General features: G+C 58.7%; 1 protein-coding gene across 2 annotated transcripts in view; it reads left to right on the top strand.

Annotated features, from left to right (window-relative positions):
* Positions 1-1,816: 1,816 nt before the first annotated feature.
* Positions 1,817-22,943, top strand: part of LOC116948424 (E3 ubiquitin-protein ligase TRIM9-like) — a 32,904-nt gene continuing 11,777 nt past the window's right edge. For both annotated transcript variants that reach the window (XM_032965084.2, XM_032965083.2), the window contains exons 1-3: positions 1,817-3,078; positions 14,509-14,604; positions 19,460-19,582. In XM_032965084.2, the coding sequence (XP_032820975.1) occupies positions 2,017-3,078; positions 14,509-14,604; positions 19,460-19,582 (1,281 nt within the window). In that variant the 5' untranslated portion in view covers positions 1,817-2,016. The remainder of the gene's footprint in view (positions 3,079-14,508; positions 14,605-19,459; positions 19,583-22,943) is intronic.

The following is a 22,943-nucleotide window of genomic DNA, read 5'->3' as shown; positions in this document are numbered from 1 at the left end:
AGAGTGGAGAGTTTCCCATATCTGGGCTCATGACCGGCTCCGGTTTGACAGCAGAGGTCTCACTCCGAATCAGTCGAACGGCATTATCTTTTCATCGGTTGCGTAACGCTGTGTGGAAGCTACCTAGTCTGTCGCTCCGCACGAAGCTTCAGGTCTTCTCGGCCACAGTCATTCCCTCCCTTCTCTATGCTTGTAAAATTTGGACCTTCTAATGGAACATCTTCGCCGGTTATAAACATTTAGGTTGGCCTGCCTACGATCCATCCTGGGTTTAACCAGGCTGGATTGTGTGAGGAGCTCACAAATTCTTGAAAAATCTGGACAAAGTCCCATCGGTGAGCTTCTCCGGCAGGCAAGGCTGCGTTGGCTGGGTCATGTAGCCCGCATGCCCAGCTGCCGCATGCCTAAACAGCTTTTGTTCGGCCGGATCGAGGGAGCTAAACGGGCGCGGCACGGGCTAGAGAAGAGATGGAGTGATGTAGTACAGGAGGACGTGGAGCTGAGTGGACTTGCCGATGACTGGTACCAGCGGTGTCAAGATCGGCCTCTATGGAGGAGGCTCGTGAAGGACGCTATTGGGCAGTTGGAGGCAGTCGCCCTCCAACAAAAACGGAGGGCGGAGGAGCGACGCTCACAACAACGAGCGGAGCGCCGTGTGGCTAAAGCACAGCAGGTTGGCACAGTAGGGGGCACAGGTGGTGCATCAGCCAGTCATTTCAGTCAGTCGACCCGTGGCACCTGGGTCTGTCCTGTAACCTCGTGCCAGCGGGCGTTCGACACGTCACGTGGCCTCAACGTGCACCTAGCCTGGCACAAGCGTCGTGTTGACGTCACCGCCACTTAGTGGTGAATGGCAGTTATTGATTTAGAAGGCCGAGTTGGCTGATCCGTCTTTATCTTCCCCCGCAGGGGCAGCTGGGCGTTATTGAGCGAACTCCGGAATCAAACCGCGCAGCCCCAAGCACGAGGCCACGTGCGTCAGGCGGGGCGCTGTCAATCACGAATAATTAGGCGTCTCTAATTAACGCCGGCGGCAATGCAAGGAAGAGAGAGAGGCGACGCGCAGGTGAACCCGGCCCTCCCCACCCCCCCCACCCCGGGGAAGCTCCGATTACCTGCGCGACTGTCACCATGGAGACCGCATCACAGCGATGGGCAACGCGGGGCGGTGGAAATAAACGAAACGGGACAATGATTGAGACAGCGGGGTCCAAGAGCGGGAGCCCGGAGCGAGAGAGGGATCCGGGCCCCTGGCGTGTGTGTGTGTGGACGCGTGTGTTCACGGGGGTATGGATAAGGGCCCCGGAGGGGGAGAGGTGAGGCGGATGGGATCAGCTGTGGGGGCCCCGTGCCTCATCAGTCGCGATCGATGCCCGCGCCTGGATCAATGACTGCCCGCGCCTCCCGCGTTTAACTCCGCGCAGTAGCGGGCGGCACCGCTCGTCCGACGGGGACGGGTGACGCGCGGCATGGTTGGGAGGGGGGTGGGGTAGGGGGCGTGTCACCCCAACACGATGCCCTGGGGGGGGGGGGGTCATCACCGTCAGGGGGTGCTAGCCCCCTCCCCCCATGGCTCCAGTAGTTCTCCCGTCCCCCCGAAGGCGACACGGCCGCCCCCCCCCCCCCCCCCCCCCCCCACTGTGCACCATCCCTGCGGGCGATGTGAAGTGCGCGCGTTCCCTTTACAGCCCGGCTTTCTGAGCTGACATCACCGCGGTGTTTGTGGCGAGAGAAGGGGGGGGGGCGGGAGCGAGGGGCGAGAGACAGAGGAAGCGGGGGGAGGGAGGGAGGGAGGGAGGGGAGGAGGGAGGGGGAATCTCTCGGGACATAAATCAGTGCGTGCCGGCTCCGTTAGTATTCCGCGCAGATCGAGGCGGAGGAGCGGCCGGAGCGCGCTCCCTGCTCCTCTCCTCCCTCCTCGCCCTGCTCCCATCTGCCCGCTGCACGCGGCTTCAACGGGGAAGGAGGCTCCCATGCCTGCTCGGATTTAGCCTCGGCTGCCGCAGCGGCGCTACCATGGAGAAAACGGCGGCTGCGGCGTCAGCTTCATCCTCATCTCCATCATCATCGTCGTCGTCGTCGTCAGCAGCAGCAGCAGCGTCGTCGTCGTCGTCGATGGCAGCAGCCACGACGGCCGCTGCGGTGGCAGCGGCGGCGGAGGCGAAGGCTCCGCAGGCGAACCTGGAGGAGGAGCTCAAGTGCCCGGTGTGCGGGGCGCTGTACCGCGAGCCCGTGATCCTCCCGTGCGCGCACAGCGCCTGCCTGCCCTGCGCTCGCACCATCCTCCAGCCGCGCAGCCCCGAGCTCGCCGAGGGCGGCCCGGGCGCGCACGGGGCAGCGGGGGGAGCGGCGGCCGCGGCGGCTGCCAAGAGCGATGGCTCGGACTGCGGGGACTACGTGGACCTGGACAAGCTGAGTCTGTACAGCGAGACTGACAGCGGCTACGGCTCGTTTGTGAGCAACCCTGCCACGCCGTGCGGGCAGAAACCCCCCAGCAACGGCGTGCGCGTTTTCCCCCCGGGCAGCCCGCGCAGCGCGGGGGGCAGCCTCACCTGCCCGCAGTGCCACCGCTCGCTGGTGTTGGGTGACAGGGGGCTGGCGGGATGCCCCCGCAACGCCATCCTCGAGGCGGTGGTGGAGCGATACCGGAGGCAGGCGCGGGGTGCCGCGCCGCTCCTGCCCCCCGGGGTTGGCGCGGCTGGCACCGTGTGCCAGCTGTGCGAGGAGGGCAGCGCGCCCGCCGAGGCCACGGTCCAGTGCGAGCAGTGCGGGATGTTCTACTGCGACGCGTGCCGGGCGCGGTGCCACCCGGCGCGGGGTCCGCTCGCCACGCACCGCCTCGTCGCCGTGGAGCGCGGTGCAGGCGCAGCTCCGGACAACTCCGGCAGCGCCCAGCAGCAGCAGCAGGTGGAGCAGTGGGCGCCCCGCAGGGCCACGTGCGTGGAGCACGAGACGGAGACGCCGTGCTCCTTCTGCGTGGCGTGCGGAGTGGCTGCGTGCCGCTTGTGCCTGGGGGATGGCGGCAGGCACTCCCAGCACGACACCCGCGCCATCGCGGGCACCTGCAAGCAGCATAAGGTGAGAGGGAGAGACGGAGTTACCCCCCCCCCCCCCACACGCCATTCCTGGAAGTCCTCGCCCACCTGGTTAATCTACAACTCTGATCCCACCACCACCACGCATCGCGTTAACTGGCACACCTGCGCTGCTTGGGAATGACGGGGTTGGCCGGAGAGGCCGCGCAGAGTATGACGCAGTGTGTAGGGGACGCAGTGTGTAGGTGGTGCAGGGTGTCGATGGAGGCTGGGTGTAAAGGGAGGCTGGGTGTAGGTGCGACAGGGCGCCCTATTTGTCCGCCCAGCGACGCGTGTCGGGCCGCGCTGATCGATGCGCGCCCTCGGCTGATGTCTCTGACCCCGGGCGTCACTTCTGCTCCAGCGCCTCCTCATCCCGACCGGCACCGCCTGCAGCTCGAGCACTAAGTGGGGTCGCGGGCAGACGAGCGGGGAACGGGGGGAGGGACAAAGGGGTCTAGGGGGGGGGCATAAGGGGACGAGAGGGGGTCTCGGGAACCTGAGAGCGACGAGTCATAACAAACCTTGCGTTCCACTCGCGGCCGTTATTCGGTCTGACGGAAACTCCATGCGAAGCCGGCTGACATCACCGCCTCCTCCCTCACCTTCTCATCCTCCCACCCCTACCACCACTCACCACCACCATGCCGCTTACCCTCCAACGCCACTCACCCTCCCATACCCTCCCCTCATTCATCTTTCCACTCACCACCTCCCGCTCACTATTCACTCCCTCCTCCTAACGTACCCTCCACCCACTCACCCTCCCACCCCTCCCCTCACTCTCCACCATTCCCCTCCGCCCACTCACCGTCAACTCCCTTATCCCTACTCAACCTCACACCCCTCCCTCCACTCACACCCCCCCCCCACATCCTCTCACTCTCACACCCTTCCTCCAATCACCCCCCCCTTCCGTCACCTAAGCAACAGCAGTCGCATCTGCACCCCACCCGCGCTGTGAACACACGGGGACGGATTTACGCGGTGTTGGCCGGATAAGACCTTATCGCCAGATTTTTTTCGTGAAACGGTGCCGATGTCTCGATCACCAACTCTGGGGGGAATCCACAAGGCGCCGATTGCGTTTCGGTAAATCGGGAACCTGGTGCCAAGGAAGCAACGCTGCCAAATGTTACAAACAACAACTTCAAAATGGGATTGGTCCCAACCCACACTGGCCAACCAGCCACGAGCACCGGCCCTCTCTCGCTCACCCTAAACCTGACCCACACTGGCCAACCAGCCACTAGCACCGGCCCTCTCTCGCTGACCCTTAACCTGACCCACACTGGCCAACCAGCCACGAGCACCGTCCCTCTCTCGCTAACCCTTAACCTGACCCACACTGGCCAACCAGCCACGAGCACCGGCCCTCTCTCGCTGACCCTATACCTGACCAACTGGCAAACTTGTCACGAGCACCGGTCATCCCTCACTGACTCCTCCGGCATTCTCCCTATTTCAGACGAAACTGCACGCTCAGTGAAAGTGGTTGAGTGGAACCGCAGCGGAGCCTCTTTAGAGCAGGAGGCAGCCGGTGGGGGAGGGGGGGCAGAGCGTTCCAGGGATTTACGCCGCGTGGGGCCGTGGGAGGATGAAATCCATGCGGCTGTAAATGACCAATGCTGATCACGTGTGCCTACCATGGGGTAAAAATCGGGCCACACTGAACCGCATTGAGTTCACTCTTGCATGGCAATGGGACCACTATTATACATGTACTGCAAAAGCCTTTCATGACAATCCACTGCTGGATGAGACCATACTTCACGCTGGTCAGTGCGGCTTGGTGGTAGATGGAGAGAGCATAGATGTGGAAGAATCGAAGTACTGCGCAACTATAGATTGTGCCGCATTGCCGTATGCCGTCCACAACGTCGCCCCGAGGCCGCCAAATGGTGACCTGGCGTGCACGGTAGAGGTGATCGCCCATTCAAGCACCACCCAGGCTCAGCCCTGCTCAGCTTCCGAGATGTGACGATATCGGGCGCCTTCCTGGTGATGGGCGACCGTGGAGTCGATGGTGCCGCGATGTCGCCACGCACACTGGCCTCCACCTGCCAACTGGGTTTGTGTACTTCGCTCTGTTGAATGTGCGCTTAACATTTTGTGTTTGAGCTTTTCGCCCCTGATTTCTGTCACCCGTGTTGCTAGTTACAGGCTTTTTGGCAGTGGCATTTAGACTCTTACAATACCGTAATCTCCCAATTTATGAGACGCACCAGAAAGGAAGACGCACCCATAAACGTGCATGCCCAGAGTCTTTAAACAAATCTGGTCAAATGTTGTTTACAAAGATCCCCCTAATAGCGTACAGATTGTTGGGGCAAGTGCGATATGTAAGCACCTATAAAGGTCGGCACGGCATACGAGGGGATTGGTGGCCAACACCACGCCTGGCCGCCTTTGATTCTATGGTGACGATGTTTACACATCGGAACAAGTACTCATTTGATGCTGAGTGGACCTAGGGGATGCCCAGGAGCGGTTCAGATAATTGTCACTGGTCTTGGCCGTGAGCGAGAATCGAACTCGTTTCGCCGGGTTCGTAGCTCGGCGCGCTAACCGCTACTGCACTGACACACACACGCACACACGGCAATACATCTGGAAATTAAGAGGCCTGACACTGCCGATGAGACCCAGAAAGTTGAAACCGGTTCAGAGTTGGCTTGGTCAAACAATTCTAGAATTGGTCTGGAAGTCTAAATAGGCTGATGGACTAAGTCAATACTTTACGTTTGTCGAGACAGAACGGAGTTATGCTTTTCTACGCGTTTTACCCGGAACCCTCCACAGCCTAGAATCGAATTGTGGTGGCTGCAGTGGTCGTGACTTGGGATTGGGGGGCGGCGGTGGGGGGCGAGGAGGGCGGTCGGGGGGGGGTGGGGGGGGGGTGCTGCACCACTCTTGGTAATTCACCGTAATCATCAGCCATGGTCAATCTGCTGCCGGATGAAGGTGATTGACGAGTTGCGAGTGCCCTCCTGGCAGGTTTGTGCCTCGTGGTATTCACACCGCACGTGGTGTGGATACCACGAGGCACCGCTGGCGGCCCTGGCGGGAGGGGCGGGAGGCTGGACTCCTTGCCGGAGCCACCTCCAACATTTCACGCCGACACTCATAGTCCCTTAAAGTAAATCCCTGATTTAATGAGGGTAATTAACTGGCCGTGAATAGTGGTTTTGCTAATTAAATGATTGATTGGTTTACATCTGAGTCCTCCAGGTAGCGATTGGCGGACTAGCGGTGAGGGGGCCTGGGGGTGGGACAGATCGGGGTGGGGAGGGGCCTGGGGGGGGCAGATCGGGGTGGGGGGGCCTGGGGTAAAAGTCAGAGTGGGAAGGGGGGGGTGGTGGGACAAATCTGGGCGGGGAGGGGGCCTGGGGGGAAAAGTTAGGGTGGTGAGCGGGGGCCTGGGGTGACAGATCGGGGTGGGGAGGGGGCCTGGGGGGAGAATTCAGGGTGGTGAGGGGGGGCTGGGGTGACAGATCGGGGTGGAGAGCGGGGCCTGGGGGGAGAGGTCAGGGTGGGGAGGGGGCCTGAAGGGAGAGGTCAGGGTGGGGTGCCCCGAAGCAAGAGCTAAATGGCATGATCGATACGGAAACAATACGCGACATAATACGACCAGAACATTACCAATACACGGGGACCTTTACGTGACCGTGACACGACCAACACAGGAGCTATTCGTGACAACGCCATTACCAATAGGTGACCAATTCGTGACCGTGCAGGCAAAGGGGCCTCGTCACGACCCCATCCGCCTGGGCGCGTCGCTCCACTATGAATGTCGCAGCAGCTGTTCGGCGCTCGTCCGACGGGGCAACGTTGAGGGTCGAGGAGCTGTGACGCGACAGAATATTTCACGGACTTATGTTTTTTGTTTATCCCTTTACAGCGCCTCTGCTCGGCGATATTGACCACGAGCCAGGCTTTAGTCAGCACCGCGGCCGACAGAGAATCCTGAGACACTCTAAAGTGACCCTGCTCTGGCCCCTGCTCATGACTCGCCCATGCTGGACATCTGTGAAAAAAGAGCTTCATAGCTCATCGGATTCCTCCAGTCTATATAACGATTCTGATTCTGAACCTGTGCCCACGACCCTGCCCGCACCTGAGCTTCGCCTGCCCCTTAGAAATGCAATACCTGTAGACTGTACGCGTAAACATGCCCGTGACCGAGTGACTAGTGTTTAACGATGTCCTAAGGTGGACTGGCTAGGAAGCGAAAAGTTGGCGTGAAGATATTCCCAGTCGATCAACCATCCGCGTCATCCTTAGCCATGATAAATCCACCACTGGATTGAGCCAGCGCCGCTCCGCTGTGCTGCGATGTTGCAATCCACCTGGTCACCTACACACGAAGAACTTTCCTGGGACATGAGAATTTTGTATGAGTCTGCTTGTAATACTTGACACGTTTAAAAAAAATCTACATTTTCGAATTTGGATCTCCAGAAACCACGGCTCATGCGTTAATTGGTTTCACTCATAGGGTAACCCCAATCTAAAGCTCTCCACTGCTCTGTGTCTCACCACCGATAGAGCACGATCCCTCGTGTAGTCATACAGACTAGTGGCTGGTGCGGTCACATCCATACCGGGCCGAACTTTGTGTTTCTCGTGTTGATGTCTTCTACAACGCACCTGGTATTAATTGATAGCTGATATCAAGTCGCCATCGATGTTAGCTATGGCCGGGAATCGAGCTCAGATTGTCGCGTTCACTGTGCCATCGCTCACCTCGTACACAAAGACAAAGATCCCCCGTATAGCCTTAACAGACTGTAGGGGCAAGTGCTGTTAGTGAGTAGCCCCTATGAAGGCCGGAACGGTACACGAGGGGGTGGGTGGCCAGCACCACGCCCGACCGCCTTTGTCTCCCCAGTGGCGATGTTTACACATCGCACCGGGTACGCATTTAAGGCTCAGTCGACCTAGGGGAGGCCCAGGACCGGTTCAGATAATCGTCACTGGTGTTGGCCGTGAGCGGGAATCGCAGCGCGATAACCGCTACACTACCGCTCAGATCGCCGCGTTCACTGCGCCATCGCTCACCTCGTACACACATCAACTCATACAAACTCTCGCAAACACACAAATGCACGTCAACACGTCCCTTGTGCCAGACTAGGTGGCACTCTTGTCACGTGGAGTGTGAAAGTCTCGCCGGCAGGGAGGTCACGGGGCAGACCCATGTGCTCTCGGTTAACTGGCTGAGATGAGTGGCAGATTCACCACCTGCGCCCCCCATTATGTCAACGTACCCACAAGACGCGCGCACACAGAGACAGACAAATATCCCCCGTATAGCCTCAACAGAGTTTTGGCGCAGGTGCTGTTAGCGAGCACCTATAAAAGCTGAAACGACAAACGAGAGGATTTTGTGGCCAGCACCAGGCCAGGCTGCCTTTGTCTCCCCAGTGCAGATGTTTACACACCGCACCAGGTACTCATTGGAGGCTGAGTCGTCCTAGAGGAGCCCCAGGACCGGTTTCAGATAATCGTCACCGGTGCTAATGACCGTGAGCGGCAATTGAACTCGGGTCGCAGCGCGTTAACCACTACACTGCTACACCTGACACAGACACACACACAGACACACAGACACACACACACAGACACACACACAGACACACACACAGACACACACACACAGACACACAGACACACAGACGCACAGACACACACACAGACACACACACAGACACACACACACAGACACACACACACAGACACACACACAGACACACACAGACGCACACACACAGACACACACACACAGACACACACAGACGCACAGACACACAGACACACAGACACACACAGACACACACACACAGACACACACACAGACACACACACACACAGACACACACACACAGACGCACAGACACACACACAGACGCACAGACACACACACACAGACACACACACAGACACACAGACACACACACACAGACACACACACAGACGCACAGAGACGAACGAGACCATGGAGGAAACCCGAGCGGTGTCTCCGCCCGTGGCACGGATCCACAGGGAACGGTGCCCCTGGCGGTTAAGGGGGTGGTTGTGGTTGTGTCAACACAGCCTGGTCCTTACCGACACGCGTGCCTCCCACTAACTACCACCCCCCACTACCACCCCCCACTACCACCCCCCCAACTACCACCCTCCCACTACCACCCCCCCACTACCACCCCCCACTACCACCCCCCACTACCACCCCCCCACTACCACCCTCCCACTACCACCCCCCCACTACCACCCCCCACTACCACCCCCCACTACCACCCCCCCACTACCACCCCCCCCACTACCACCCCCCCACTACCACCCCCCCACTACCACCTCCCACTCCCACTCGGAACCCCGGAGCCGCGTGCTCATGGAGGGGCACACCCCTAGCGCGCACGCGGTTCCCATGTAGTTAGAGTGTAATTAGCATGTTTAATTATAGTGTGTGCATATAAACACGGTCAACGACCGGGCCATCGGCGAGCCAAACTCCTCCCGCCCCCATAAATCAGCATCCCCCCTCCAGCCCATCGTTACCATCGCCTGTCCCTTCCTCATCCTCCTCATGTCTGTCCCCCTCTCTTTTTTTGTCGTCTCTCCACGTATCTCTTTCACGCCTTCCTCTCATCGCCTCTCTTATACCTCCTCCTCTCTTATCATCCTACTCCTCGTCTCTCTCCTCGTCTCTTCTCCTCCTCGTCTCTCCTTGTCCTCCCCCATCATCTCTCCTCGCCATCTCTCCTCACTATCGGCCCTTCTTTCTCGTGTCGCTCTCATCTCCCCCCTAACCCTTATTGCCTCTCTCCCCGTCTCTCTGTCCCCCCCTCCTGGGTTTCGCCACCCACCCTCCGGGGGTTCTGTTCGCTGATCTCATCGTCCTCAAACCCCCAACACGCTCACCAGACGCCTTCGCCTTGCTCCCCACGGGCTCAGGGAGGCATCGAGTAAAGTGGTGGAGGGCTAAGCGCTAGGGGAGACATCGAGTACAGTGGTGGAGGGGTGAGCGCTAGGGGAGACATCGAGTACAGTGGTGGAGGGCTGAGCGCTAGGGGAGACATCGAGTAAAGTGGTGGAGGGGTGAGCGCTAGGGGAGACATCGAGTAAAGTGGTGGAGGGCTGAGCGCTAGGAGAGACATCGAGCAAAGTGGTGGAGGGCTGAGCGCTAGGGGAGACATCGAGTAAAGTGGTGGAGGGCTGAGCGCTAGGGGAGACATCGAGTAAAGCTGTGGAGGGGTGAGCGCTACGGTTGGGGCTCGAGAATAGCGTCAGAGCTCGGCCTATGGACAGATATGATTCGTCTTAGCCAGGGATTAACGTCTCAATCGATATTTTCCGGAACGCTGCTAGGCTGGCCTGGAGTAGGTATTGTCGGCGTAAGGCACTACCACGAGAGTGCAACGTAAGTCTATCTACAAAACACCATCTTATTGTGTCCCTATATGCCTATAATCCTATGAACAGGTTGGTATGTATTTGCTATGTGTGATTATTGGAACCAAATGCGGACACTATAAGGCCAAACTATTCCGGCTGCAAATCAGCACTTGCATTAAGGTTGGATCTTGTGTTAGAAGGTTAGGATTGAACTTGTCGGAGTGGGGGGGGGGCTGACGTGTGGTAGTTTGGGGGGGGGTTCCATCCCCCTCCCCCCGCGTTGCATCTAAACCGCCGCCCTTTGTTATCGCCTCCATCTGTGCTCATTTGGCCAAAAGCGAGCGCCTCCCTTAATCCATATGCGAGGGGAGGGAGCGAGGGGAGGGAGCGGAGTGGGGGTGGGGGAGGGGTGGGGGAGGGGTGGGGGCCACCTGGTGCCCACTCTGTCCGCGCTCCAGCGAGGCGATGAGTCCTGGGGAGCGGAAAGCAGCTCAGGGCAGACGGGGCAAAGGCGGGGGCAGGCGGGGGCGGTCGGGGGCAGTCCCTCTTCCTCACGCCCAGTGGCTGTTCATGGACAGGGCAGGGGGACAGACGGAGCGTGGCGCTGCTGTTGTGTGGCGGTGGTGCGGTCAGAGAGCGGTGTGTGGGGGTGGCGCCAGGAGCCACGCGTTTCCCTTCGGCAGTGGGGAATGCCAGGGGCGGTGAGGGAGTTGCTAGGGGATGTGGGGAGGGTGGCCCAAGGGAGGTGAGGGAGTTGCTAGGGGATGTGGGGAGGGCGGCCCAAGGGAGGTGAGGGAGTTGCTAGGGGATGTGGGGAGGGTGGCCCAGGGGAGGTGAGGGAGTTGCTAGGGGATGTGAGGAGGGTGGCCCAGGGGAGGTGAGGGAGTTGCTAGGGGATGTGGGGAGGGTGGCCCAGGGGAGGTGAGGGAGCTGCTAGGGGATGTGGGGAGAATGGCCCAGGGGAGGTGAGAGAGTTGCTCGGAGCGATTAAGGGTTTGCTATGGAGACGAGGTGAGGTTGTTAATGTGGGGGGGGGGGGGGGGGGGGTTGATTTTGAGTGTCACAATCGCGCCCATCTGTTGTCCTCTCCCGGCCTCCCTGGGGAAGGGGAGTGCGGAGTGAGCGCACGCGTGCCTCGTGCCCTCCCCGTGCTGCCCTCGACCGCGATGGTGTTACCACTGCCCTCGTGCTGTCCACAAAGCAGGGCGCTCTCTCGTGGCCATCGCTAATCAAGCGTCAGCCATGGCGAAGGTGTACACCGACGCCACCGCCGTGCACAGCAGGCGGTGGCCACCTCTTCCATCACCGTGCCCATTACCCTCCCCTCGTCATCATCCTCAGCTCCGTCCCGTGTAGAGCGCCCCCCCCCCCTCCCGAGGAGAGGGGTCCAGGGCTGTTGGTGCGGTTGCCCCTGGTAACGGAGGCATTACGGGGATGCTGAGCGGCAGAGCAGAATGTAATTACGCGCGAGGCGAGGCGGCGTGTGTACTCGCAAAATAATCCCCTGCGAGGAAAAAGGGGGGGGGGCTGACCATGATCCCCTCGGCCGATCCCCTCGGCCGGTGTGGCGGTGTCGGGGGCACATTTGGTGCCTCGTGCCGCGCACAGCTGGGGGGGTGGGGGTGGGCGAAAGTTTGAATGCGCATCACGAGGCTAGCGCCTCGAAAAAATGACCCGCCGATGGTGACGCTTGCAAAATACGGAGCCACGATGATGACGTTGAAGGTGAAACCATTTCCCACCGACGATGAAGATCCATCATGGGAAGGAGATCGGCTCTTCGTGCCGCGCCTCCTGCTCGTGACCTCGTTCCCAGGTCCTGCTGCTCGCGCTGCGTTCACTCCCCATCACCATTCGAGTTTCATTACCACAACATCCCACGCGCGGGCCTCTGTGTGTGTGTGTGCGTGCCTGTGTGTGGGGAGCGGTGGTGTAGCGGTTAGCGCGCTGCGCTACGAACCCGGCGTCCCGAGTTCGATTCTCGCTCATAACCAACACTCAGTTACGATTATCTGAACCGGTACCTGGGCCTCCAGTAGGTCGACTCAGCCTCAAATGAGTACCTGGTACGATGTGTAAACATCGCCACTAGGGAGACAAAGGCGATCGGGTGTGGTGTTGGTCACCCACCCCCTCGTGTGCCGTACCGGCGTTCATCGGTGCTCGCTAACAGCACTTGCCCCACAGTCTGTTAAGGCTATACGGGGGATCTTTGTCTGTGTATACGTTCGTGTGTGGCTGTGTGGCTGTGTGGCTGTGTGGGTGTTTTTTTAATTTGCTTGCGCGTATATGCAGCGGTAGTAGTCAGCGCACGAGGCTACGAAAGTTGGCGACCCGAGTTCGATTCACGCTCACATTCACGCTCACATTCACGCTCACATTCACGCTCACATTCACGCTCACAATCAGAAGCGAATATCTGCACCGGCCTTGAGCCTCCCTGAGAACAGATCGACAACAGCCTTAAATTGAGTGTCTGATGCGGTGCGTATTAAACATCACCACTGGGGGAGATAAAGGCGGCCAGCCGTGCTGCTTGCTGGCCACATTGCTGTACTCCCCCGTGCGTCGTGTCGGCTTTCGCAGGCGCTCGCTAAACAGCACTTGCCCCAGCAGCCTGTGAAAGGCTATACGGGGGAACTTTTTCTTTGCGTGCGCCCGTCCGCGTGCGCTCGCGCGTGCGTGCGAGGCGTTTCGCGCGAAGGCCCGCGGAAGGGCTCCGCACCCTTCTCCTCCCCGCGCCTAAACGCCCGTGTAATTGTCCGGTAATTAGCGCATCATTGTTTCCTTCATCACGCGGTCGCCGGCTCCATTAGGACACGGCGCGGGCGAGCGCCACTTTGGCTAGGCGGGGCGCCGCGAGTCCGGATTTACGCCACCGCGATGACTTCAAAGTGCCCGAACGCGGCCGAGCTCCTGCAGCCGCGAGGCGGGGTTACGAGTGGGCCCCACGAGTGGGCCCCACCAGTGGCCTCCTGTGATGGGGTCGCGAGTCTAACCAAGGGATCCGAGAAGGAGATCACCCCGCCCCCCCTCCCCCCTTGCCCCCTCGGATGGGTCTACACGGGGACGCGCCGCACTCCCTCCATCCCATTCCGTCCATAAATTAATTTCGCGATGAATTTCACGGAGAGCCGCGCCGGCGCGCCTGCCAGCTGGCTCCCCCCTCCGCGAGGGACGGACGGTGGGAGAGAAGGGGGGAGCGACCCGGGCAGGGAGTCGAGCCCAGCGGCCGGCAGCTGCCGCTGATGAGCAGCGTGGTGTTGGTGGCTCGCGGACTCAATCCGTGGTGGCTATGCATAGCCAGGGGCTTAGCGGGGGCATTGCGGGGCAATCCTGTTGATCCGGGAAAAAACAAGCACTGGCAATGCACGCAGGCACACCCTGTCTGCGCGTGTGCAGAGGAGGAATCCTTGACTGCCCTTGGAGGAAGCAGGGCCTTGAGAGGTCGACATTCGTGGTTTCTGAGCCTCCGGAAAGGGGGTCACCGTCTCACGCATCACTGTGGAGCCCTGTGAACTAGGGGAGCTTGTGTTGTTAGGGTGAGCTGATCCACAATCTTGGGAGCTCTAACCAAGGGGATCCTGTCTCAGATGACTCTCATTCAGGGGTCACGGTCTCACAGAACCCGATTCCAGGAGTTCTGACCACGGAGATCCTGACTGAGCCCGGGGGTCCGGACACAGGGTACCAGTCTCACAGACTGCTCTTTAAATGCAGCTCGCGAGCATCACGTGTGCGCGCTTAATGAAGAAGTCTGGGAGCCGGGGACGTTTAAATGGATTCATCGATTGTGGAGAGCGGGGCCAGGTAATGATGGAGAGCGCTGAGCTTTCGGGATCTTCCCAGCAACACACCATGGAGACCTGGCTCCAAACCCCTCCTACTGCCCGGCTCACAATTTCCATTTGCAATATCTGGCTCACAGCCAGCACCACCAGGGAAACTGTCCGGCTCACAACGACCACCACCACTCCTGTGTGTGTGCTCCCATGTGACGTGTTTGTGTGTGTGGTTGTCTTTGTGTCGACAGACGCAGATGTCAGCCGCGCTCACCAGCCTCTCCAGCAAGGCCAAGGAGGCTAAAGAGCTCCTGGTGCAGCTCAAGAGTCTGAGCCACAAGATCCAGGTACGGGGGCGGCACCGTTAGGTTCACCGAAACCAACGCCCTCATATTTCACACCGGATGACCTCGCTCACTGAGCAATTTGCGTATTGTGGGAGGAAACTGGAGAAGAACCACACACACACGAAGACAAGCTCCGCGCAGATGGATTCAAGAATCCATTGGTATACTGACAATTAATAATTTATGTATTATGTTTGAGGGGTTTTTTAACCCAGGAAAGTCTCACCTATTCGCAAGCTACTTTTTCAGGAGGGTCCTGCCTAGGTGTTGCAGTCAGGAGGCAATGTTGTTGCTGTGTGGATCTGATGTCAGTAATGTTCACGGAATTTTTCAGCATGGGATATTTGGCCAATACCAGTTGCATTTTATGTTGTGTTGTTTAGCTATGGGAGGAAATCGGAGAACGCAGATGAAACCCTTGCAAAACAGGGAGAGAACATACAAACTCCACACATTCACACACACACAATAAATATATATTTATACAGGAAGGATCCGATGAGCTATGAAGCTCTTTTTCACAGATGTCCAGTAGGGGCGGGTAAGAACGTTACAAGAACAAACAATACAGAAACATGATAGTAGTACAAAGTAGAAGAAAGATAAACAAATCACTCAAATACAAAACAAATAAAGCATCCCCATCCTCCCAGTCAGAGCCAACTGAAGTATTAACTTGTTTTTCAGAAGCGACCTGCCCACGAATGATAGCTCAACAAAGTGGCTTACCATTTGGACATGCATAGCAGCAAAATAATGTAAATAATATCAATTCATGTTTCTAATTGTGGAGGGAAAACCGGAGGACCCGGAAAAAAAAAATCCACGCGACCACGGGGAGAACACGCAAACTCCAAATATACAGGCATCAGAGTTGTGATCGAACCCCTGATCTCCTGTATGCTAGACGAGTCATCACCATGGCATAATCACGAGCTCTCTCTCTCACACACGCAATCACTCTCACACACACACACTGCGAGACAGGGAGAGAACATACTCCTCACACAGAGAGGCGCCCAACTCAGGAACTTCTTTGCTGCGAACCACAAATATTCACCTCGGCGCGGCCACCCCGCTAGCCACCTCGCCGGCACCAAGCCTACAAGAGCCCGGGGCGATTCCCAGGCAGTCTCCCGTCCCAGGCCGAGCCGCGCTGTGCGAAGCGATCGCGACCTCGAGGGAGTCTCCGCGTCCCCGCGGGGGGCTGCGGGACTCCACCGCGGCGGGGTCGCCGCCGCAGCCACCGCTGTTGCACGAAGTGATTAGGACGACGCCGCCGCGTGCCTCTCTCTCGCTGTATGCCTGAGCCATTCCCTCCCCGTCCGATTCATTATTTTTATTATGACGAGCAGAACGGTTATGACCGTGGGTGGGGGGGAGGGGGCAGTGCCCCCTCCCCCCCACCCACCCCCAAACCGGTTTATTTGATGATATCTCGCAATCTGTTTAGAAAATCTATTTAATACAATTTTTGTACACTGCGGTGAATAGAAGCGATTCTAGTTGCCGTAGGGGTCACGCGAATCCATTACAGTACACGTGACGTTTACGGCTAGAAAATAACCGCCCTTGTATCGCGAGCGACTGATGCACCAGGTGCTCATTTAAGGCCAAGCCAACCTAGGGGGAGGCCCTGAACCAGTTCAGATACTCTCCACTGATGATGGCTTGCCGTGCGAGCGGTAATCGAACTCGGGTGACCGGGTTTTGGAGCACAGTCCGCTAACCACTACACCACCGTGTCCTCAATAAATCCACAACCAATACAGTCATCACCACTACAACCGCCACCGCTTACAGCCGCCACGTGCAGAGACCAGAGAGACCAGGCCCCTGCTCTATGCCCGTGTCACTGAGGGCCCCCACCTGGGGTATTAGGTGTTGATCCCGCGCCTCCTGCAGCGTGGACCCCACTTTCCCGGAGATAATGAAGCGTCGGGGTCAACGGGGTCACGCGCTGTGAGGTGGATGGCGTGGGTGGTGGGGAGGGTGGCGAGGTGGACGGTGGGGTAAGTAATGGGGTGGGCGTTGTGGGTAAATGATGGTGGTGACGGTGGGGGGGGGGGGGGTACACAGATGACAGTGGGGTGCGTGGAGGAGCAGGCATCGGCGTTAATGATGGGATGGGTGATGTGTGAGTGATGGGATGGGTGATGTGTGAGTGATGGGATGGGTGATGTGTGAGTGATGGGATGGGTGATGTGTGAGTGATGGGATGGGTGATGTGTGAGTGATGGGATGGGTGATGTGTGAGTGATGGGATGGGTGATGTGTGAGTGATGGGATGGGTGATGTGTGAGTGATGGGATGGGTGATGTGTGAGTGATGGGATGGGTGATGTGTGAGTGATGGGGTGAGTAATGGGGTGAGCTGTAGGGTGAGTGATCAGATGTGTGATGTGTGAATGATGGGGTGAGCGATGTGGTGAGTGATGGGGTGAGCGGTAGGGTGAGTGATGAGATGGGTGATGTGTGAATGAAGGTGTAAGCGGTGGGGTAAGTGATGCGGTGAGCGGTGGGATGAATGATGGGGTGAGTGGTTGCGGGGTGGTAGACACCGCATGGATGAATCTCACTTGAGACGGTACCCTAAACGTGACGCTAACCCCGACCATCACCCTATCGGAGATCTCGCTGGGGGGCCGCCCTGGCACGCGTCGTGGGGGGAAGGAGGAGGGGGGGGGTGATGAGGCATTGGCCCGAAGCACGGCGCGTTCCGAGTGGCTCTCTTTAAGTGGCCCCAGATTAACATTGAGAGCTTGTTAGGGCGGTACAACCCATCTCCCGTACCGCCCGTATCTCTCTCATCTCCAATACCTCCAGTACCGCCCACATCTTCCGCACTGCGAGCATCTCCATTTCGCACCCCCATGAGCACGGTTGGCTACCACGTAAGGTGCGAAAGAAGGTCAACATGCACACGTACATCTCTCACATTGCCCCGACATCTCCCGCTCTCTGCGTCGACCTCTCACCAGAGTCCGCGCCCGCGCGCTTGAGGATCGGGTGAAAACAAATAAATGAATAATATAATCAACGGGACCGACAATCAAACATCACGGGCCGCTTTAACAGGGGGGAACAAACCAAGTGCAAGAGGGCCTTCCTCCCCGGGGGTGGTACTTGACGAGCGACGCGCGGTGGCGCATTAGAGTGTAGCGAATTAAAGCGAAGCGCATTAGGGATGTAGCGAGTTAAGGGGGTGACGCATTAGACGGCTGCATGGGGAGACGCGTGGAGGCGGGGGCGGCACGAGCCGAGTGGGGGAGTTGGGGGCGAGGGGGGGGCAAACAGACGGGGGCCCCCCCCTTCCACTACCCCTCCCCCCTTCTCGCCTTCCTCCACCAAATCTCCATGGCCGCGGACAGCTGCTCTGTGCGATTGGCGGAGTCCGCGTCGGCCCCCAGCACTCGCGTGTTGTCCGCGGTGCCCGCGATGCCGGGATAGATAACGGGGGAGGGAGGGAGGGAGGGAGGGGAGGGGCTGGAAGAGATGAAGGGAGGACGAGATAGCGGGGGAAGGATGCAGAGAGGGAGCGATGGAGGGACGGGAGAACTCTATGAAGGACACATTGAGGGAGTGAAGGATGAAGGGAGGGATGGGTTGAAGAAGATCATTATGAGCGAGGAGGGAGTCGATGACGAGTGGAAGGAGGAATTATTGGATTGATGGAGAGTGAGAGTTAGGGAGTGAAGGAGGAAGTGATAAATGCATTTATGGAGGAAGAGGAGTAAGAAGGGATGAGAGAGGAAGTGATGGAGTGAAGGAGGGGGAATGGAGGGAGCAAGGGAAATGCGTGGAGTAAGGCAGTTAAATAGAGAAGAAGGATGAATTGAGTAACGGAGGGAGTGAAAGCGGGAAGGATGAATTGAGTAAGGGAGGGAGTGAAAGCGGGAAGGATGAATTGAGTAAGGGAGGGAGTGAAAGCGGGAAGGAGGGATGAATGGATTGATGGAGGCGCCACCCCTCGCCGCGGGCTGCTTGCTCGCGTGGAATATTAATTGCCTGGGACGCGGAGCCATCTCATCTCATCTCGGGGGGAGACCCGCGCTGCCGAGAGAGGGAGGGAGGGGGCAGGAGGAGGAGGGAGGAAGATTCTGCGGGGAGACGAGGGCGCGGATTTTACAGAATTTACTGCGGCAGCGCCCGCGGGATGAAGCTCATTGATTAAAGTTTTATTATTTTATTAAAAGGAGCCACGTGTGGGGTCGGACCCCCGCCTACACCCCCAGCTGAGGGCCCAGAACACGGCAATGGCGAGAGGAGGGGGCCCAGACCCCCCCCCCCCCAATCACGACCAACCACCAGCCTCACGTTCCAGACCTCTGTGCCTGTGCGATCCGCGCAGTGTGATTAGCGCTGCGTGTCTGTGCATCCGTGCTGCCTCCCCGCATGATCGGCGCTGGGCGGGCGGTGCTGCGTGCCTGCGTAATCAGTCCTGTGTGTGATCAGCAGCGTGTGCCTGTGAGATCGATCGTATGTGAATGGGGTGTGTGCTCGGTGGTGTGTGTGTGTGTGCCTGTGCGATCCGTGTGGGGAGCGGTAGTGTAGCGGTTACCGTGCTGCGCTACGAACCCGGCCACCCGAGTTCGATTCCCGCTCACGGAAGAACACCAGTGACGATTATCCGAACCAGTTATAGGCCTCCCTTAGGTCGACTCAGCCTCAAATTAGTACCGAGTACGGTTTGCAAGCATTGCCACTAGGAAGTGATGTTGGCCACCCACCCCCTCATGTGTCGTGCCGGCCGTCATAGGTGCTCGCTAACGGCACTTGCCCCGACAGTCTGTGCGCGTGTGCGCGTGTGCCCGTGTGACCCCCGCCACGTGTCCGTGTATGCTGGGGTGCTGCAGGAGAGCGGCGTGGAGCTGGAGGCGAGTCTCGTGGCGCAGTGCGACGCCCTCGTGGAGGAGCTGAACCGGCGCAAGGCGCAGCTCCTCACCAAAGTGAGCGCCGAGAGGGAGCACAAGCTGAAGGTGAAGACTCGCCCGCACTCACCACGCTCGGCACACACACACACACTCGTCAGACCCGCCGAACCGGCCCTCGCCACACGCTCACTCAGCACACATTCACTGCACCGTCAGTGTCACTCACCAGGTGAAATGTCGCTCACCAGACTCACACTGACCATACACGCACCACACACTCACTAGACTCACACTGACCATACACTGACCATACACGCACCACACACTCACACTGACCATACACGCACCACACACTGACCATACACGCACCACACTCACCAGACTCACACTGACCATACACGCACCACACTGACCACACACTGACCACACACTCACCACACTCATCATACTCACATTGACCATACACTCACCAGACTCACACTGACCATACACGCACCACACACTCACCACACTGACCATACACGCACCACACACTGACCACACTCACCAGACTCACACTGACCACACACTCACCAGACGCACACTGACCATACACTCACCAGACTCACACTGACCATACAGGCACCACCCACTCACCAGACTCACACTGACCATACACACACTCACCAGACTCATACTGACCATACACGCACCACACACTCACCAGACTCACACTGACCATACACGCACCACACACTCACCAGACGCACACTCACCAAAACCACACGCACACCATAACAAATATCTCCCCCGTATAACCTTAACAGAATGTTGAGGCAAGTGCTGTTAGCGAGCAGCAGCACCTATGAAAGCCGGGTGGGTGACCACCACCGTGCCCGCACACACCACCCAGTCACCACAAACTCCCACACATTAATCCCACCGACCCTCACCACTCACTCCCCTGCCCCTGTGAGTCGTGTGACGGGCAGGTAATTATCACGAATGGGGGGCTGTACCCCCTGGAGCCGTGCCACACTAACGAGCACTCAGGGAGGGCCCCCCGGGAGCCCCCCCCCCCCCCACCACCCCACCCCCGTCCTCTGTATAAAATAAAGAAAGAAAATCTAAAAATTAACGAGAGACGCTCTGGGACCTTGGCGGTTGTCGTGGTAACAGCCGCGCAAAAAAATATCGGACCGTCGGGTTCTTTGCGGCGGTGAGGTTGTGGCGAGGCGGCGTGTCTCCGGGAATCCTCCGTCAGGAGGGTCTCACGTATGAGCGAGCACGTGTCGACCGTGACACAGAGTTTGCCTTCACGTGCGAGCAACATGGAGAGCCCGGGGGAAAGGCAGTCAACAGGCTGCACACGAGGGGATTAACGCTCAAAGCTCCGCACAGATCGATTTAAACGTTTAATTGCTGCACTGCCATCTCCTGGTCACTATACAGCCCAAGGCTGCAACCACGGGTATTCCCCAAGCAGCCTACCACACAAGTATGTGCAGTGTTTAGTTTGGTGTCCTTCCCTGCACCTCCGATTAGCACGGTCGGCTACGTACGGTGCGAAAGAAGTTCAGCATACATAACCAGGTTCCCACCTGCTTAGCTTCTGAGATCTGCCGAGATATGAATCCGTGAGGAGTAATCTGGTTGTAGGCGTGGTGCCGAGGTTGTGGTGATTGAGTCTCGTGTGGTGAGTTGGGGGGGTGAGTGTGGCGTTGGTTATGGTGAAAGTCGAGCCTGCTGAGGGTGTGTTGTGGTGAGGGTGGATGGGAGGGATGCAGGTGAAAGTCTAAAGTGGTGAGAGCAAGGCCCAAGTTTAGCTGGAGCTGTCCGGGGTCTGAGCTCCAGAAATGTATAATCAAGCCCTTCACGACGTGAGATACACTGGGAGTTTTGTAACAAAAGACTCCCACGAGTTAACGAAGCCCCCTGCGAGAGGGGCGGCGGTAAGATTCACCCCAACCGGGCGGATTTTATCGGGGGCAGCCCCCCGTTGCCCGCGCTGCCCTGCGCTGTCGCCGTTGTTGTGCGAGGCCCCCCCCGGCAGAAGCTTCCCGGGGAGGCCGTGAGGAGCGGTCCCGGTCGCCTAGGCAACAGTGGTAGCCCGTGGCTGCGCTTTGAAGCCACGGTCCAGCGCTCCCCCCCCTCTCTCCCTTCTCTCCGTCTCTCTCCCCACTCTCCGTCTCTCTCCCCACTCTCCCCTCTCTCCCCTCTCTCCGTCTCTCTCCCCTCTCTTCCCTCTCTCCCCTCTCTCCGTCTCTCTCCCCTCTCTCCGTCTCTCTCCCCTCTCTCCGTCTCTCTCCCCTCTCTTCCCTCTCTCCCCTCTCTCCGTCTCTCTCCCCTCTCTTCCCTCTCTCCCTTCTCTCCGTCTCTCTCCCCTCTCTCCGTCTCTCTCCCCTCTCTCCGTCTCTCTCCCCTCTCTTCCCTCTCTCCCCTCTCTCCGTCTCTCTCTCTGTCTCTCCGTCTCTCTCCCCTCTCTCCGTCTCTCTCCCCACTCTCCCCTCTCTCCGTCTCTCTCCTCTCTCTCCGTCTATTACCCCTCTCTCCGTCTCTTTTTTTTCCATCAGAGGAAACAAGAAGATGCTCGGTGTAGTCGGAACTTTGCTTCATTCATAATTTCGTTATTTTTTTGTAATGCTTTGCTTTATGTAACCCCCCCCCCCCCTTTTTAAATCAAATATTTAACAAAAGATTTCTCGCATTGCTCTCCTTACCTTTTCTCTATACCCCCCTCTCTGCCCCCCCCTCTCTCTCTACCCCCTCTCTTCCTACTCCATGTCGCTCTAGCTCTCTCTTGCTCACTCTCTCGCTCTCTTTTTTTATAACTACGACAAGTGCTGCATCTGCACGCAGCCCTCCTCAGTCAAACGGCCTCCGACGGGTAGCTCATATCTGCATGCAGAGCTCTCCGTCATCTGCCACCGAGCACACTGCCTCCTCCAGCGCCCACTGCTCCTTGAAGGCCGGCACGGCGTGGGTCAGCCGCGCATGGCGGAACTCCGGCCACACCCTGGCTCCGACCAGAGCGCGGAAGATGCCCAGGCTGCTGGCCGGACGTTGCCCCTCCAGGGCCACCTTCCTCGCCCTGTATATGGCGAGCTTGGCGTAGCCGACGAGCACGTTGACCAGCCCCTGAAGATGTTGGGGTCCGTCGCCCTTCGGGTATCCAAAGATGAGGACCGTCGGGGAGAAGTGGAGGCTGAGCCTTAGGAGGATGTTTCTCAGGACCTTGAACAACGAGTCCAGGCTCTTGCACTCCACGTATTGGTGCGCCACCGTCTCCACTTTACCGCAGAACCGGCACTCTGGGGACGTGTCGGTGAAGCGCGCCAGGGAGGCATTGACGGTGACGGTGCCATGGGCGATGTTCCAGCTGAGGTCGCCGATGCGGTTGTACGTCGGGCTGGAGAAGAGTTGCCTCCAGCGAGGCCTCTCCGGAGAGACGCAGGGCAGGGCTTTTCTCCAGGCATGGTCCTTGTGG

This window comes from Petromyzon marinus, chromosome 33 (assembly GCF_048934315.1).
Source record: "Petromyzon marinus isolate PM22_M1 ecotype Great Lakes invasive population chromosome 33, UKy_Petmar_22M1.pri1.0, whole genome shotgun sequence".
Lineage (NCBI taxonomy): Eukaryota > Metazoa > Chordata > Hyperoartia > Petromyzontiformes > Petromyzontidae > Petromyzon > Petromyzon marinus.
This window is presented reverse-complemented; position numbering and strand designations above follow the sequence as displayed.